The 19,863-nt window shown below is 32.8% G+C and overlaps 1 protein-coding gene across 1 annotated transcript in view; it reads right to left on the bottom strand.

The window, feature by feature from the left end:
- Positions 1-19,863, bottom strand: part of LOC144849888 (neural cell adhesion molecule 1-B-like) — a 45,476-nt gene that overhangs the window by 10,326 nt on the left and 15,287 nt on the right. Inside the window, exons 2-7 of the mRNA XM_078706989.1 lie at positions 14,220-14,372; positions 13,548-13,688; positions 11,865-12,029; positions 9,397-9,705; positions 8,697-8,856; positions 7,934-8,067 (exon numbers count right to left, since the gene is read on the bottom strand). Of these exons, the coding sequence (XP_078563115.1) occupies positions 7,934-8,067; positions 8,697-8,856; positions 9,397-9,705; positions 11,865-12,029; positions 13,548-13,688; positions 14,220-14,372 (1,062 nt within the window). The remainder of the gene's footprint in view (positions 1-7,933; positions 8,068-8,696; positions 8,857-9,396; positions 9,706-11,864; positions 12,030-13,547; positions 13,689-14,219; positions 14,373-19,863) is intronic.

Genomic DNA, 19,863 nt, shown 5'->3' with positions numbered 1-19,863 from the left:
GAAAAGAGTTTTTTGTTGTGGTATACTTAATTGAAGATTTAAAGTGGTTTTTTGCCAGTATAATTTAGGTGTGAATGGCACCACCAAGTGTTTAGCCTTCTCGAGAATTCCAGAACTAGAATGTGTTGATAATAATCGATTTCTTATAATTTTTGAAACCTGAAATTATTTATATACCCATTTCGCCGTGGTAAACAGTTAGTTGAAATATTTTACTGTAAAACCTCTGGTGTGTTATTAGATTTGGAATTATATCGTAGAGTTTAATTACAGCAAACAAGTTAGCTAATGAGTAATTTCATTCAAACTGTTTCATGTCGGTGCAATTCAATTAAATGTGTACGTGGCTCATGTCATTAACATTACTTAGAAACATCTGAAGGTTTCTCAGTCGTTATATATACACATTTGGAATAATGTTTCAAGCTAATCAGTTGAATTAACTTCTGTTATTGGAATCTATAATGATGATGCGGAAAGTGGTCTTGGATCTATGGTTAGTTTTGTTTTCCCTTTAGGCAGTAGAGAAACTAATTTGAGCATTTAAGTTTAAATAATCTTCAATAAATTATATTATTGACGCTCGAAAACCCCTCTCTGACATTATCGGTGGCATCATCATGGTCATCATCATCATCTCCACATTATCTTCATCGTCATCATCTCCACATTATCTTCATCGTCATCATCTCCACATTATCTTCATCGTCATCATCTCCACATTATCTTCATCGTCATCATCTCCACATTATCTTCATCGTCATCATCTCCACATTATCTTCATCGTCATCATCTCCACATTATCTTCATCGTCATCATCTCCACATTATCTTCATCGTCATCATCTCCACATTATCTTCATCGTCATCATCTCCACATTATCTTCATCTTCATCATCTCCACATTATCTTCATCGTCATCATTTCCACATTATCTTCATCGTCATCATCTCCACATTATCTTCATCGTCATCATCTCCACATTATCTTCATCGTCATTATCTCCACATTATCTTCATCGTCATTATCTCCACATTATCTTCATCGTCATCATCTCCACAATATCTTCATCTTCATCATCTCCACATTATCTTCATCGTCATCATCTCCACATTATCTTCATCGTCATCATCTCCACATTATCTTCATCGTCATCATCTCCACATTATCTTCATCGTCATCATCTCCACATTATCTTCATCGTCATCATCTCCACATTATCTTCATCGTCATCATCTCCACATTATCTTCATCGTCATCATCTCCAGATTATCGTCATCGTCATTATCTCCACATTATCTTCATCGTCATCATCTCCACATTATCTTCATAGTCATCATCTCCACATTATCTTCATCGTCACCATCTCCACATTATCTTCATCGTCATTACCTCCACATTATCTTCATCGTCATCATATCCACAGTATATTCATCTTCATCATCTCCAGATTATCGTCATCGTCATTATCTTCACATTTATCTTCATCGTCATCATCTCCACATTATCTTCATTGTCACTATCACCACAGTATATTCATCGTCATCATCTTCAGATTATCGTCATCGTCATTATCTCCACATTTATCTTCATCGTCATCATATCCACATTTTCTTCATCTTCATCATCTCCACATTATCTTCATTGTCATCATCTGCACATTATCTTCATCGTCATCATCTGCACATTATCTTCAACGTCATCATCTCCACATTATCTTCATCGTCATCATCTCCACATTATCTTCATTGTCATCATCTCCACATTATCTTCGTCGTCATCATCTCCACATTATCTTCATCTTCATCATCTCCACATTATCTTCATCGTCATCATCTCCACATTATCTTCGTCGTTAACATCTCCACATTATCTTCATCGTCATTATCTTCATCATCTCCACATCGTCATTATCTCCACATTATCTTCATCGTCGTTGTTGTGACGAGTTTCGGACCTTAAAGTGTGAGCGTCTAAAAACTTCCCTGACGCACTACCATTATACCTAAGTCTGTTTTCCAATAAGATGCAACACAAGAATGTAGGCCTAAGCAGAATCGAATAATACATCGCTTTTGGTTGGTCAATCATCAATCAAAGAACTATCGACACTTTAATCTGATCTAAATTTCGTAAAACAAACCAAATCAGATGAATCATTCGTTATTATTTAACCAACGATATATAGTTATTGATTCATTATAGCGATAACGTGCAATTATACTTTATTCTTAGATTACTGAATACTTAATCGTTCACACTCTCCTCATTACTTTCATCTTGTGCATCCAGTATGTATTAAGTTTAAAAATTAGATATATATTTAAATAATATTTACAACTTAATAGCAATACAATATGACAAATCCAATTTATATATTCTACTTAAGAAATACAAAAATGTCAATTAAATTTATTTTATGAAATACATATATATTTTCACAAGATAATTATACATTCTGAAAATGGTTGGCGAAACCGGCATATTTATATGTTTTTATCGCTTTAACTTGTCATCCGTTTCTTCCTCACTGTCGTTACCCAGCTCGTGCAACATGTGACGTAGTCAGCAAAATATACAAAAAAACTATTCCCTCGTGTTTAGGATTTATTTTAGATATTGGAAAAATGCTGATGTTGGAAGCAATGATATTATATAGTTAATAATGAATGAGTTGAATATCCGGAGAATATTATTTAGTTAAACGATTGATTGCCTTACTAAAAAAGCAGCGAGGTTCAATAGTGAAACTACAGGTTGTCGAACGCGCAACACCCAACAGCCTGGCGTTGCACAACATCACACATCTGCCGTGTAATAGAACCAATAATTATACATTTTACAGTGAATTATAACTACTGTAAAACCGGACGGCGCATGATACGAATTTATCAATTCACTGATAGCAATGATACTACCAAATCTATTTAAGAAAATAGTCACATTATATAGCAGTCTAGGACTCTAGATCATTCATAAATTATTATCATCTGAATAATAAATCAAATCCATCAGAAATATGATATATTTCAGTATAATATCCACGGTAACGACAAAAATATACAAATTGTGCCAAATCAAATTACGCTGTCGATTATTATGTTCAACAAAACCCTTCTGATTTCAAACATTCTCTTACATCAATGTTCAAGAAAGAATTGCCCAGACGTTATTGACAGAGACTATCAATTACCCCTGAGAAATTAACGCACGAAATCGTTACTTTGAAGCAAAATTAATGATATCAAATTAGTATTCTGTCGTTAACTTCCATGGAATGTCAAATTAAAACTTTAATTCTTATCTATTCTGTATTTAATGTTCACGTGGTAACTGTATGGCTACTGTGTAAGTGTACGAATCGGATAGGGCCGACCTACAGAACGTACCGCAGAACAGTAGGCTACATGCCGGTCGGCGCGAGCAGACGTACGGTCAAATACGGTAAAACGGAACGGTCCTGACGTGCGGCAGAAGAGCACATGTCATCCGGAACGGGTCTGACGTGCGACAGAAGAGCACATGTCATCCGAAACGGGCTTGACATACGACAGAACAGCACATTTCATCGATGCAGCTAACGTTCGGTAGAACAGCCATATGGATCTCTTGAACTCCAAATGTTATAAACTGATCTTATCGACCGTTCACACAGCGTCATCGTCATAATTTGCCATAACTCATGAACTACGACATCCGATTAAAGACTTTCTCACACTATACTAATACTCAACTTATAGCGGATTCGTTGATATAATTGAAACATAATATTGTTTTAAATAACTAACGTCGTAAAGTAATGTTAAAGTCATTGGGCAAGGCCATGCTTTCAATTAATCATTGAAATAATATATATAAAAGATTTGTCTCATAGTTTCTGTGCATGTAATTTTTGTTCCGATTGGTTGAGACAAAAAAACATCCGGTGCGGGCTGACGTATGGCGAAACAGCACAGTCATCCGGCGCGGGCCGACGAATGGCGAAACAACAACTGCCATCACCAGCAGATTATTCAGTACTTTTTAATTCTCGGTTCGTATATACGTATTTATGGACATAAGATAAGACCAGTAGTTATGTGTGAAATCCTAATGACATGTCAATTTGCTTAAAGCTCAAGTTAAAGTAACATTGTTGTTTAAGGCGACATCTATGTACTGTCACAACACGTGATCTCACTCTAAAAGGACCATCCATTTTAGTACAGATAATTGGTTTGAAAGGTCTTTGGTATGTAATGTTCATTTCAATTCTATCCATCGTTAAAAAGAAATGTTGTCCTATCTGAAAAAGCATTCATCAGAGATAGTACTGTAGTCTGTAGTCGTTCTTCAATCTTAATGTTCTAATGTATTGTTTTGTATCAAAATATCAACTACTCTAATGTCTCAACGTCTTTCAGATGAAATGTTATGTAGTACAGTAAACTGTTTTGAACATTTTCTAGATTTTATTTGTTTAGTTTAGTACGATGTGCCGCATACAATTGTTTTTTTCAAGTTAACTTAACCTTGTATGTACGTGTGTATGGTTATTTTAGTTGAGATTATACACACTCATCGGTGCTGGATTTATTGTTATGATTTTTATATTAGGAATTGTATCAACTCCAACGGAACTTAACTCATGCCGTCAAATAAATAATAACCCGAAGCAAGGGGGAGGCTGATGTGTGTGGAAGAGGGGTTGGGTACATCGACATTTGAAAAAAAACAACAGATACAACCAATATGGTTAGGGCGAGAGTTATGGAAAGTTTCTGCAGTGGGAGACAATACATCCATATTTTCTAGAACTGCACCAGTAGTTCAATGTGAATCTGTAGGCCGGTCTTGATCTTTATTGAACACAGTGTAAAGTGTGGTCAAACACTTTCTTTGCTGCTTCGTACCGAATGATAATCGTTATTTACACATTATAGAGTTAAGGAATGCTTCCCAGTAAAGTGTAAATATTCATTGAGATCAATGTTTTGAATGATGTAATGCGCTATGCCGATTTAAATGAACAGATATAAAGCTAGATAGGTTATATTACAGTATTCTAATTTTCAATAATTGTGATAAATTGCCTTAACATCGTAAAGAGAAACGATACATTTAAATGTTTTGGTATTTCTTTTTAAAGCATCAAAAATTAGAACAATCGATTGTTCGGTCTGTATGAATTCCAATTTACCTGAATAAGTGACATGTATATAACAAAAACGTTCTCTCTCATCTTTACCGTCGAGGAAGACGGCATAATATATTAATAATACTATGAGGAACTGTTTGGGATTATACGAGCAATTATATCTTAATCGTTGTTTTTATACTACCTTCCTTAGAGCGTATCAAAGTGTGGAAATAATCGCCACTAAGAATCAAAGCTAATTTATTTTTATATAGCTTTATCGTGTAATCATTACTGCAATTATGGGTTTTGTTATTGGAAAGAAGTATTAAAACGGATAGGATTGGTCGTTGATAAAATTCTCTTAAAGTACATCAGCTTTCGCTGGATCGATAAAAGGCTAAGTAATAGCTACTGTCAGATTGAAATGAATATCATATGAATACGTTAATGATTGAATTTCTAACTCATGCGTTTCAATGATCAGGGGTGTTAAACTCTGCACATTTTCATTTTATTGACGCTTAAAATAGAATGTCATTTACAGAAAGGATTCCGTTTATAGTACACCTCTCACGCTCAAGGCCTCACCATCATGACTTAAGTGAGAGCTTCCAATTTAAAGTGCAGTTTGTTTAGTTCTAAATTATTTTTATTTAAAACATAATAGTATTAAAATGACTCTCAGTCTCTTTTATAAAAGGTAGTGTTCACGTTTTAGAGCTAGAGTTAACACGATATATGTTGAATTCTCGCTAAAAGGCGCGGTGAAATCGTATTAATTTGAAATTGTGTTGCGCATGCGCACGTATTTTGTACCACGGCAAGGGCAAACAAACGGTTACTCAATCGGACTTGAATAAAGATCAAGCCTCAGTTGTATACTGATTAACAATATATTTAAAATAATATGCATAGTAGTTAGAGTGTTTTCCCTTTTCATTAAAATCAATAATATTTATCATTTCGTGGAACTTGATGTTTAAAATGAAAGTTTATATTATGTATCTGAATTTCTTTACAAGTTCTTAAAATAGATATGTTCAACGTAATCATGTACAGATATAAAGGTTCAATGATTGCAACCGACCTCTTTCTATAAAATTAATATAAACTATTTCTATAGGGAATTCATGTTGTAAATGTTTTTTTTTATTTAAACAAAATTGGAGGACAGAATGTTAAAATTCAGTTAAAGATTCTATTTGTAAGACTATTTTATTTCCTGGTTGAAAATTATGTAAATAGTTGCATGCCAACCTTAACAGTTTATATCCCTTTCTAACTCTTCATAAAAATAATAATAGTAATAATACCGTAATAAGTATTATTATCATGATCAATATTATCAAATTAACACGGTTTTGTTAATGTTTTTATACGGTCTTGTTTTTTTTAACGTTTGTATGGTTTTTGGAACTAATGTTAAACGATGTTTTCAAGTTCTTTCTTTTCTCTTTTTTTATGAATAAGTTGTTTACTTGTTTAAATTTTTATTTTCATCAACTAATGCTAAGAATACCCGATTACAGTGATGTGTCCTCACATACGATAGTTGCTCAGTATCGTAGGAATTAGTAATACAGCATCTTATTTTATTTATATTTTTTTTAACCATATTTAATGAGGATGATCCATCCAGCAATTGCTCAGAGGTTCACAAGACAAACATATACACAATGCTCTACATAAACAAAGTATTATTACAAGTCTTTGGGAGTGGAGTTGTAATTTTGTCCTGACATCCTGACATGTGACGGGACTTGAACCCAGGACCCTTGGAGTGGTAGCCAAGCATCATAACCACCAAGCCACAACACACGTGGTGATTGTTTTATGTAAGGGTTATGTTCACCATGTCTATGATGCTAGGTGATACATACAAACACTGTGATGCTGATGTCTATGATCTGGAGAAATCCAGATAAAGTCGAGAATCGGGGGAATCAAATGTGTTCTGGTTGAATCAATAAGTACAAATGGATAGACTGACCGGCCACTTTCTGATTTTCTTTTTATTGTGTTGTATTAATAATTTAAGTTATTTTCTGAAACCAAATCATGAGAATTGTGATGTACACAGACTCATATCACGACTTTATAAATTACAGTACTATACCTCCAAAAACTAAAAACATGTTTATCAAAAAACATTCTTAGAAAAAAATCGTCAAGATAGATATATGATAGGTTTTAAATGAACTGTAGTGAACTTGAACAGAAATGAATTTTAAAAAAAATCAGAAATACATAATTGTAGTTATTTCTACTTCTGTTGGCTTAATGCAGTAAATCTCATGAATTGATAATGTTAGATCACACGGCTTTAAGGTCACATAACCTCCTAAAATATTTATTTACATGGATTATTAAATCATTTTACTTCATTTTGTACGTCCATATAATTATGACACCGTGTAAATATCATTAAAAATCTCTGGATGGAATTTTGAAGTTCGTATTGATTGCGGTAAATTACTCAAGCATTTTAGGCCTACTTTGTTTACATTAAGTAATTTAAGTAAAGTATAATTGAAACAACACCATTTAAATATACCCTGGGGAATCTCATATATTAATAAGTGTTTAAACCAGATACTCTAATATTGATGACAAATGATAATACCTAAATGAATTAACAAAATACATACCGGTAATTGAAAATAATACGAGAACAAGAACACAACTCACAGAACGTCTGTATATTTCAACACTCAATATTTTCTTATTGTTTGCTGAGGTCCTGTTTAATTATTGATGATAAACCTCAAATATATATAAACATTGTTTACTGCAAATAGTTTATGTCTTCTCTTACCTGAAAGTAAAATTGACGATCTACCATTCCCAAGTGGATTTGTTGCTATGCATGTGTAATTCCCATAATCCCTTGGTTTAACCGTTAGCAGGACAAATTTCATGAGTCCATCATCGGGACAGTATAGCGGAAACCTGCAGAATAATAATCACTAAGGGAATAAAGCCGGTTTATTAATAAATATTCAGCGCCCATAGACCACATGTACGATAACCAGATGAATGTTTTATGCGTTTCTCTAATAAAGAATGTTCTCGTAAACTGACATTGTTTTATATGTATGCCATTAACGTTTTAGTCAGTTGCTCTGTGAAATAAAAGAACATAGATTTCTACTCTTTATTGGCATAGGAACGATAATGTGTTTGTAATCAATTCATTTTCTATAATAAGCTACTGCTGTAGTTGCGAATTTCATTTATATAATATTGAAACCATATTTGAAATGTTTTTCTTAGTATACATAAAAGAGGTACGAACGCCAGTCTACTGATCTGGAAGACATTCGAATTTATGTTCTCAATAATAACAACTAAATACATATTATGTATTTAGTTTCAAGATTTACGTCAGAGTAGGGCGGCAGTCTAGCCAATTACTCATCTTCTCACATAATTATGCATGGATCGTTGTTTACACTTTTTGATGGCATCAAATTAATGAGGAAGAATGGAACAATTAAAATATATTTTATGAAATATACTTTACCATTTCTGTGGAAAATATACCTACGGTTTTGCTGCATTAGTGTATTATTATTTACCTTAATTGGTGTTTATCTTTCGTTGTATCTAACTGAGAACCGTCTTTAAACCACTTAAGAGTAGCATTCGGTATTGCGTTGATCTTGCAGGCAAGAGTAACAAATTCGTCATCCATACTGTACCTCAACACTGGTTTTACGGCAACCGCTGTAGGCCTGACTAGAAAATGAAGATAAATGAAAGTTTTGTGGTTTTCTGGAAAAAGTAGGATATTCAATCGCTATCACAATGGAAGAGATTCAATATTTTGGTACCTGAAATTTACCTGATCTTATCTATAAAAGGACAAGTAATTTGTATTGATTTGATAATATTCCAAAGAGTCTTACTTTTCTTTATGAAAAGAGATAATTTGATAATGAACTACGTACGTCAATGCATCAATATGGGAGTGTGAAGAAAATCAACGTTTAATTAACCAAGACTAATTTTGGTTATATATACTAGTTTTTGGTTTTTTGAGTTATCAGAATAATCATCTCAATGACTTTCTCAATTTTAGTTTTCTTAAATCTTAGGAAGAAGCCCATTCCAACAAAAAAAGAACTGGTTTGATAAACAAACCATTGTTTACTAAAACATGCCTTGCAACATATTGATATGCTAGCCCAAATATTCTTATTCAGCATTTTGGAATCACGGCAAACAAAACGGTTTCTACCGGTTTGTATTCAAGATATCAACAATCGATAGACTTACATTGAACAATAACTTCGACCTCTTTCTGTGTTGAGTGTCCCAAAGAATTGTTCGCATAACATATATATTTGCCGGCATGTTGTAATGTTATGTTTGCGATTACTACCGTTGCAACGTATTCATCTGGCACAAGTTGACCTTGAATTTGACGGTTGTCCGCTCGAAACCACGTCACAAAAGGTGTTGGTATACCATGCGCCCAACAAGACAATATCATCTGAGTATTGCGTGTAAATAGTCTAACATTTGTCTTACTGGAATGTAAATGCTTTTTAGAATACGGTTCTATATTAGTAACAATTGGTTCTTCTAAAGAAAAAAGGAAAACAACACTTGTATTATGTCGAAAAAGAAGTAGAATAAGTTTGGCATCGGAAAGTGCAAATTTTGTGGGGATGGAATAAAATAATTCTTACATTTTATGCACCACACTAATTACTGGAATAGTTTCATATTGTACTTGTGTTCTGTCAATCTTATATTAATGTTTATATGCACAATCTGATATGTTTCTTTTATGAATAATTAATTAGTTCCTTTTTGACATTTGTTTGCTGCGTAAGACAATTTGTACATAATGGTCATGTTTAGAATTAAAGCTGTCTATCACCATACTTTGGTTTTTATTTCTTCAACCCGGTGAAAACGCCTAGTGACCGCGCAGAGTCACTAAAATACCCAGTGATCATTAAATCACACAGAAAGTAAACTACTTTAAACAATTGACGGCTTCGAACCAACTGTAAAACTAGTTCAACCACTGTCAAGAAGTTATAAAATATCACAGCCGTTTTAAGAAATATCGGTTTCCGTTTTATTACAAGTTGTAAATAAACATTTTATTATTTTTATTGTGTAATGTGCAATGAGGGCATATTAAATGTTTTCATAATCTATAATAACCAGAGTTTGTTTCCTAACAACGAAATGTTTCCTCTTTCTAAAAAAAAGAGTACAATTTAATCTTTTTGAGAAGATAAAAAATCTTCTTAAATTACCTAATTTGTTAGATTTTACTCCCCGCCATCTCAACTAACTGTCGCCGACTTTATTGGAAGCGTTAAGGTCTACTTATTGCATCTTTATATAGACCGGAAACGTTTCAAATGGGTTTCCATTTTCTTTCACTAAACATCCTCTTTTAAACAAATAAGTTAAAGACTGAAATCGATTTTTGTATTTACGGTATTTACATTCCAGAGGCTGTATTTACTAACTGGGCAATGTTTGTCAAACTAGGCTACATAATTTGCCGCAATACTTCCCGTATCAAGTTGATAATCACAAGGCGATAGCTTAAGTGAACATGCCTAAGAGTACACTTAATCTGATTCAGTCAGTCAATAATCATGACGAGATATGACGTGACCATCGACAGTCCGAACAACTCGTTAGATCGCATTTCGTGATTATTGCATTCATTGAATTTACAACACGTTGCAGAGAAAGCATAGAAGATGAGTACCTATACCCGATATGTAGATGACAACCAGTGATCGCTTGTACGTGAGCTAAGTAGATCAGAAACTTGCTACCTCCGGGGGTAAATAAATAGATCGGATATTTTACGAAATGAAATTTTCCGAAGATAGAACTATAAATCAAACCAAGACGTACGTTTATTACGCAAGGAAAAAATTCTACTAAATTACTTAAATTTATGGTTTACCTGATTTATTTACGCATTTCATTTAATTCTGTAATACCTTTTTTGAATGTAAAAAGAAATCAACCACTGTAAGTTATTTATAAAAAAAATGGAACACTTCCAATTATATTAATGATAAATAGTTTAACATTCAAGTATCATGCTCATTTTTTTAGTTGTTGCTCGTTTAGGTTTACTAGATAAGAGGTTATCCTGTTGGAAATTACAGTTCAACAAGGAAATGGCCTGTAATAAAAAAGGTTCAACAAACTGTGACCTAATACGTGTATATATCAACATTGTTCCCATGTTAATCAGTAAAAAAAAAACAATAACTCGAAATATCACTGTCAGCAAAATTAAAAACCTGATACGATCACGGTAAAAAAAAAACCTCGTAGGATCGCGGTAAAAATAATCAATATCTCCTATCTCCAATCAACAAACAATACCTCGTAATATAGCGGTCCAAAAAAAAAATCTCTTAGGATCGCGGACAAAAATACAATATTTCGTAGGATCGCAGTCAAAAAAACAATCTCTCGTAGGATATTGTAGGTATTTATATTGTGAATGTTTTTTTCACAATATTGCATAGGATCGCCTGAGCTGCAATGAGTTACGGAAACTGAACAGTAATGAATCTGTACTGCAGGGATATAAATTAGTCACTAGTAGTCACTCATGTATAACATAATAACAAACGATACAGGTATACTGATGTAATTATTGTGTTGGAATTTCTATGATGCAACAATAGCATGTATACAACACACGCATTAACAAACAAAAACATGTTTTTTTACATAATCTTACGTACCTATCATGAAAACATGTGCTGTATGTATGACCGATTCGCCTACTGTACATTGATACGATCCGGCATCAGTCGCTTTCGCATTCCGAATTGTTATTACGTAATGTGTCTTGTTCACTGTTAAATTCAGATCTGTGCGTCGAAGAGGTTCTGCCCCTTCACTGAGTACTATTATTAGAAAAGTAGAAGAATAACCGTTAACTACAGTATGTGAGGCATGAGAAATACCTCACATGGTTATGAGTTAAGATGTACATGTACATAAACCACTGTAGTGGCATAGTTATTTAAACATGTCATAATACCTCATCTCTTTTATGATGATAATCATCATTACCTAGTAATATGTTGCATGAACAAACATTAAATATATTGTCCCTCTTAAACAATTTTTCTTTCAAATTCTGTTAGTTGAATATGCCATTTTGATGTTCCATAATAGTTACTCACATTAACCATTATCTCTAAAATGTATTGCAAATACTTCTAAGACCAAGAGACCCCATTTAAAAAAATGTTTGGTGGGAGAGAAAGTAACAAGTGATGGTGGAGGAGAGAAAGACATTGTTTGACAAGACAAGTTTGGAAAAGGTTAATGATGATACTCTTTGATAAGGCAGTGAATTCTCCCTGAGGAGGTAATTTAGACGAATTATAGAAACCTCACAGGAAATCAGTAATTATCATCGGGGCAAACCTTACAAAATATAGCTTCAAATTAAACTACATCATTTTTCTAGCGCGGAACAAGTGTGTGCACTGTGTGCATACTACAGTAGTATTTTGGTAAAACTTTTAATGTCAAATCGACCAAGTTGCAAACAAATTCAAAAATCGATAAAGATGTCGTTTACATATATAAAAATGTGACATTTTTAATTGATTAAGAGCTACTGCTAAGAGCAAGCAGTCGCGGCGGGTCTCTTTCTGAAATGACTGACCTATGCATATTTTTTCTAACCAAATTTAATCATGAACATTTAGATATCACCTATTTGGCAGTTCACCTTTAATGAAGTCAGTGAATGTGCTGTGTAAGTCTCGAACCATTAAGTATATGATGGGTATATTCAACGCTCTAATAATAATAACTCATAAAGCACAGTGCATTATATCACATAATTACTTTTTTTTTCGATATGTATAAATCAGTAAGGTTAAGTTACTCCATATTTAGAAATGATGATGATGAGGATTTTGGTGGTGGTGGTGGTGGTGATGGTGATGATGGTGATGACGATGATGTTAATGATGGTGATGAAGCTGATGATAATGCCATTGACAATTTGACAATGCTGATAATGATGATGAGTAAATACATATACTTTTCTATGATTTTTTTTCATGCATTCCAAAAAATACATTTTTTTGTAATTTACAATCTTTGATAATCTAATGAGATGGCTGATTATTTTGTGAAAATATATTTGAATAATAGTTACCTAAATGTCAACATTTCTTTTAATGTGTGACCATCTGTCAGAAATGTGATTGATGTGTGAAAATATATAGTTATGAAAATAATAATTAATTGCTTATAATGGTCTATCTAAGCACAAAGTCCTAAACAAACTTATGACGAATTCATTGTGTGTATTTGTTTTCCTAAAATATCAAATATCTTGGCCACTCTGACGCTATGGATGTAATTGTGTCCAATATTTTTTTCTCTAAAAAAATACATACCTAATATTTCAACGTTTGGTTTAATTTTTGTCCACCTATACTTTCCATAACTTTGCTTGTAATTCCCAAGTCTTGGACAAGCTAATGTGATAGATGAATTGTTTTGAAAATAAACCTTCTGATCAGACTGGTTCAATGATTCTGAAAGTAAGATACGAAATATATAGAATAGTAAAATCCATACTAGGTCAATCTTTTAACGGAATTAGTTTTAGGCCTAAACACATTGATCATTGCGACTGTAGAATGTACCAGTAGCCGAATCAAATCACGAATACACAAATGAAAAAACCTCATTTTGTTCATAAGTGCTCAAAATAAAGGAAACCGCACTCTTACAATGGGCAGCAAAGAATGTCGGCCAACTTCATTGTCAGAAAGGCTTTTTTATTTCATTATGGCATAACTTTAAAACCGATTTCAACTTGGCGAATGAGCTATTCAAACGAATCATGACCTCTTGTTGGTTTGTCCATTTTTTAAAAACAAATATATGGAAATATAAAATAATACGCATGCGCATAAACTAAACACTTTCGATTTTTCTTGAATACATTCTTCTTATGAAAAATATGCTTTAGAGTGCTGTATGTTAAATGGCAAATGTAAATAAAGCAGTTTAATATAATTATAAAACAGGAAATATTAAAGAAAAATGAAATATTTACGTACCATTGCTTTTTGGATGTGGCGTTGAATTCTGAGTGTCTTCAGATGTTGTTTTCTGTGCTGTCGAAGTACTTGTCAGAGGGGGGAGTATAGAAAGGCAGTTATCATCTTTGCATGGAATATCTGTTGAACCGTATATTAATGATGTACACTTTCCTATGGAAAAGAAAATCACAAGTTAAAACATCATACTATAATGTATACTTAATATGAACTTAGTCAATGTAAGGATGGGATAACATAATTGTATAGGCCTACATAAATAAAAAAAATCAAGTGAGATTCGGTAAAAACCTACTGTATAGAATAGGTTATTAATCATGAAGACGCGATGTAGGTCTAGTTCTCCGGGACTGAGTATACTGAATGCGTATTCATGAGACAATTCAAAGTAAACGGAATTAATAATTATTTGTAGGCCTATATATACCTAGAAATATACGAATACATACAAACATGACAGGGCATTGTATTTTAGGAGATAAACTAATAATAAACCATTCATATATCTCTTTACTTCGTAAGCAATTTCACAATTTGAATCAATAAAATGGAATGGAGATGCAGAGTATACATGTGATATGATGTGTTGTCAGGTTAGTAGTTCTCTACAAAACAAGGCCACATACATGGCTGCAGTCGCGTGCTCAAGTTAGTGTTTACCGACCAACCGACCAACTGACCAATCGACCGACCGACCGACGTAGTGAGCTGTAGAGTCGCGTTGCACGCGACTAAAAACCTACAATTCCATGCGATAATTTAAAGCAAAAGCACCTTGTAATATACGGTTGCAAACTAAACTACTGACGGTATTTTAGAAGATTTAAAATTACACAAATTCATCTTTGTAACTTGTATTAAACTGCACATTTTGAATCAGAAAAATTATTCATCATCATCATAGGTCAAAGGTTCAATTACTTTGCAACATAACTAGAACATGGTTAAACGTAGCTTCCTTTCGAATTACATGCTTTTAAAAGGCTCGTACAATGACTGAACTACCCCGTTTGAATAATATTCCATCAACCCATTTATTAAAGAGTTTCTTAAACCGAGCTTGCTTGGTTAAGTATCGTTATTTACCGCTTTGCGAGCGAATCTTTATTCAATTTCAAGGTTTTACGAGTGAAGATTATAGACAGTGTATATGCCTAGTGTATTTATTATTAGCGTATGCAATGGCATGATTAGGTTCATGATAGTTGTTAAGTATGCTAAGCTTGGTCATGGTCGACCTGTCGTTGACTTACAACGATTCTATCAATTCATTTTATACACAAAAAAAACACAGCAATGTGTGAAAAAAGCAAAACTCTACAAAGTAGCATTTTTACTTTTTCAAACCAATGAACCAATGAAAGCATGTAAACATTCTCCAAAACTTTCAACATCCTCAAAGTCAGATTAATTCGATCATATAACCTTCTTCTGTCTGAAATAATTCTTAGTCACTGATTATAATTATATGTACCTTCTGCAATTTCCTTCCAAATCCAATTTTTTTCTAAATGTAAGCATTCATTTTATTTTTAAACTTGTTGCAATTTCAGTTTATGTAACCACTGTCAGACCGTTTGCTGTTACTTGCATAGGTATAAGGTAACAAACTTTCAAAAATGCACCTAAAATGGACACTTCCAAACCTCCAATGTTTGATTTAAATTGGTTTCATTGAAGTCAATACATAGTATTCTCTAAATAAAGAAGAGATAGAAGGCGTGGAAAGTAAATACTGCTACAGACCCTTTGCTGCCTTTATTTGAATATGTGAAAGGGACACATTAAATTAGTCTTCATATTTATGATGAGTTTAGACGTTTGTACAGTATACTGTTGAAACCTAGGCCTATGTCTAGCTATTATATTGACGGTACTTTTGTTATTTGTGTCATTTTGTGCAGAATCAGAATCTTGCCGATGGATACTAGCGCATAACAAATGTACATTATAATTATGATTTAAAATGATGGCATATTCGTATCTAATAATGACATCCTAACTACAAATAAATTAGAGATAATTGGATTGCGTAGAATAAAAATATACTAGTAATTGTTAGAGGAAATGGAGATATTTACATAAGAATAGAATGCAACAAAACATAAAAGATAGTTACTTAAGATGTATAATCTACCTGCGCTGCATTATTGTTACGTATAATAGTGGACGTTCTAGAGATTTACAAACGAAAGAATAGCAATACTGTTATTTACTTTGCCAAAATCTAGAACAGGTCAATTTAAACGTATGGCGATACCTAATCAAAGAAAACAATCAGGTAATTACTAAGGCATACATTGGAAATCGTCATCATCAAAACAAATATTAAGCTATGTCTACACTATCAAAATAGTTGGTAGATATGGTAGTGATATTCCAAAACATTATATAGGTACATTAGATTTTACAGGCTTTACTGAATGAAATCGACTAGGTATGTTTAATTATTGTTTACTAATTTTGGAATTGATAGTAATGCAGTTCAAACACATGCTTACTATTTGCATTGCAGTGCTCTTAAAAGAAAACATGCAGTTGTTGGAATTGGGTATGTTTCATTAGAAAGAAATCACTTTCGGGATTGCCTAGTAATTTTGAACTTTAATATGGTAATATAGTGCTATAAACATGCCGTGGTTATTTGCATTTCATTTAAAGAAGTTCAGTTGGTGGAATTGTTGTCTAACACGAATAAATTATAATGGAAAGAAGACACTACAACCTGAGAACAGTGGAACATAATAGGCCTATAAAGCATTTTGGTACATAATTACAATTTGCCTAAACGTTGAGACAGACAGACAGTTTAAAACCATGTAGGCCTAATACAAAGAAATCATAGTATAGCTCTACAGATTTGTTAAAATTGTGGTCATTTTGAAAATACAAGGTAAAACATGAATCTATTTTTCTTTTTCAATTTTGCCTTTTTATCTATACAGTAATATTACAGTTATGGATATCGTGATTCATGTAAACGCACAAGAAAACATGTCGTCTTGTACGCATGCGTCGTCAACATTGTCTCTATTTATGGTGTCATATAAAAGACATAGATACGAAGTACCTTGTCACCTCTATCATAGCATGTTGTAGTAAAAACACATCGGTATTGATAAAACACAAAACAATGCCTGTAAGCAGTGTACATTAATAACACACACTTTGAAGAACGAAGAACAGGACACATTTTAATTAACCTTTATGTTGAACTTGTTACTGCCGATTTTATGAGTTTCAATTCATGTCAAAAACGTATTTGGAAGTTTGTTACAAAAACTATGAAAACAAAAAACGAAGATGAAGGTTGATATGTACGTAACACGTGTTTCTGAGTTTGAAGAAGAAATAAGGTGTACGAGATGTAATCTCGGTACAAATACATATCAATGACTTATGCTTATGCTGCTGATGTTTCAGATATGTTAAGAAACGTATATTTAATGGTGATTGTGGTTGCTACCACTATGTTTACGCTTTTAATAAAAATTGTACTGAGAGTTTCGTTCAAGACGTGTTTGGGATAATTTAGTAGTTCCCTATAAGTATCATTTTATGCTCAAATGTTCAATTACCAACATAAACTTCTTACACTCGCACTCATTCTACTATGCGCTACATATTATTGCTTAGGCACATGTTTACCTCTGAGCCTCGGAAGTTTTTGAAAACTAACGGAAGCGAGTAAGTGTAGATATTACATTATTAAGTGGATTATTATTCGCAACAACGGCGTTGTAGTAGGTCGAGCGTAGACCCTCTTCACAAAGAGATAGGTGAGGTAGGTCTACAAGGATTAACACATTATTAGATTCCCAAATAGTGTTGGCCTAATGAATCATTTTCACACAGATATTTACAACTTGGAAAAACGGCTTAAGCTTGGTTCCCATTAGGACGTAACGGAAGGAAGGACGTAAGCGCATCGCAAGTACATTGCCTAATCACAAGCGATGAGTATTCGAAATGTCGTTCATTGACAACTGGCTTGCGCTTATGCGTCCCATCCAGTAGAAAACAAGCTATAACGTTCACACACCACGATTGATATTCAGCAGAATAAGTTATTTTAGTTATTGAATTTGTTGCTATCTTATAAATGTCAAAGATTAGTTTGGGTTGCTTTGGTAATTTATCAATCAATTATTCTAAATCAAAATGTCTCATTAACTGAGGGCAAGTACAAATATTTGATAATTTAAAGAGCAATAAATAAAACCTTTTGATGACGTAGGTAGAACAAATAATTTAATTGAATCTTGGAGAAGCTTTAACAAAACGACTTCCTCAACACGTCAATGCAGTAAAGATGATTAAGAACTTTTAGTGTAATTTTAAATCTTTGGATCTATATACACATTTTAAAGCATTATTATAGATCTGAGTTTTTACTTAAACATGGTCTCGACAAACCGACGACATAGAAATCCACAGAGCTATTTATCACTCAGTAATCGTGATAAAACATTCTTAAAAAACTATCCTCCCCATAAAATGAAATCCCTAGCTTACCTAAAAATAAGAGATAATTCTTAACTCAGGAGAATTTTGCTTCCAGCATAAAGACAAGCCGAAACTCATGACGCGTTTATGATTTAAAGTTTATGTTAATGGTGTATGTTATTATGACAAATGGTACGAATCGTAAAGTTGTGTTTCCTTCAACCTGTCATTTAGGTAAGTCACCAAGGTATATTTGCAAATCTTTAGAATTAGTTCAAAATTGTGATGTGTTTTCTCTAATAGGCTATATGGCTTTTAAAGCCAACGAATCATTTCACGAAACGCAAACAGAAATAACTTCTCATATAATAGTTAGATTATGAGAAAGTGGTTAAAGATACGAAATGTTTTTCTTTTAAACCAATCGTAGGCCTAGGCTAGTCTAAGTTCTAGACGGACTTTTGACTTATTTTAATATAAAAAAGATAAATAATTTAACACATATGGCGATTCATACGTATACTACTTGAGCTAAAGATCGACTATATACTAAACTATACATTTCAAATTCAACACAATGTGCACTCACTTTTCAGACATTATATCGCTGTAAATTAGTTTAAACATAATATAATTTAACTTTACCTTTAGCTAGAAACACTTAGGACTATAACGCGAGAATTTGATTTCGATCTCGGCTTGTGATTGGCCAGAAGATGACAGACGATATATACATTTTGGCGCTTGACTGACAGGAATTTAAGCAATATTATTTTCAATGAACGTTCAACTTAACGCACGATGGTTTTTCAATATTATTTTAATACTCTAAATTTTAGATGAAAATTGAAAATGCCAAAACAAAGAGTTGCAACTTGAACAGTTATACATCCTTATAATCATGTCGTCTTTGTTTTTAGAAATAGAAAAATTAACCTTATCAAAAGAAACACAATAAGATTAACATTTACATAATGCATAAGTGATTATAGTTTCTTATTGATTATTTTTCTATAAATCACATGCGGGGGTGTCATGAATTATGCAAGAGTACCACCAATGCAGGCTCCGTGCACAGTTAATTAATATAAAAGGTTATTATTATTATTATTTCATATAATAGTTAAAACCATGACTATAGTCTAAACCAAAAGCTGAAATACGTACACTTTTTTTTTTCAGAGATAAAATTAAAATC

The sequence above is a fragment of the Antedon bifida genome, chromosome 8 (assembly GCF_963402885.1).
Source record: "Antedon bifida chromosome 8, ecAntBifi1.1, whole genome shotgun sequence".
Taxonomy (NCBI): domain Eukaryota; kingdom Metazoa; phylum Echinodermata; class Crinoidea; order Comatulida; family Antedonidae; genus Antedon; species Antedon bifida.
The sequence above is the reverse complement of the archived record's forward strand: the minus strand, read 5'-3'. Positions and strand labels throughout refer to the sequence as shown.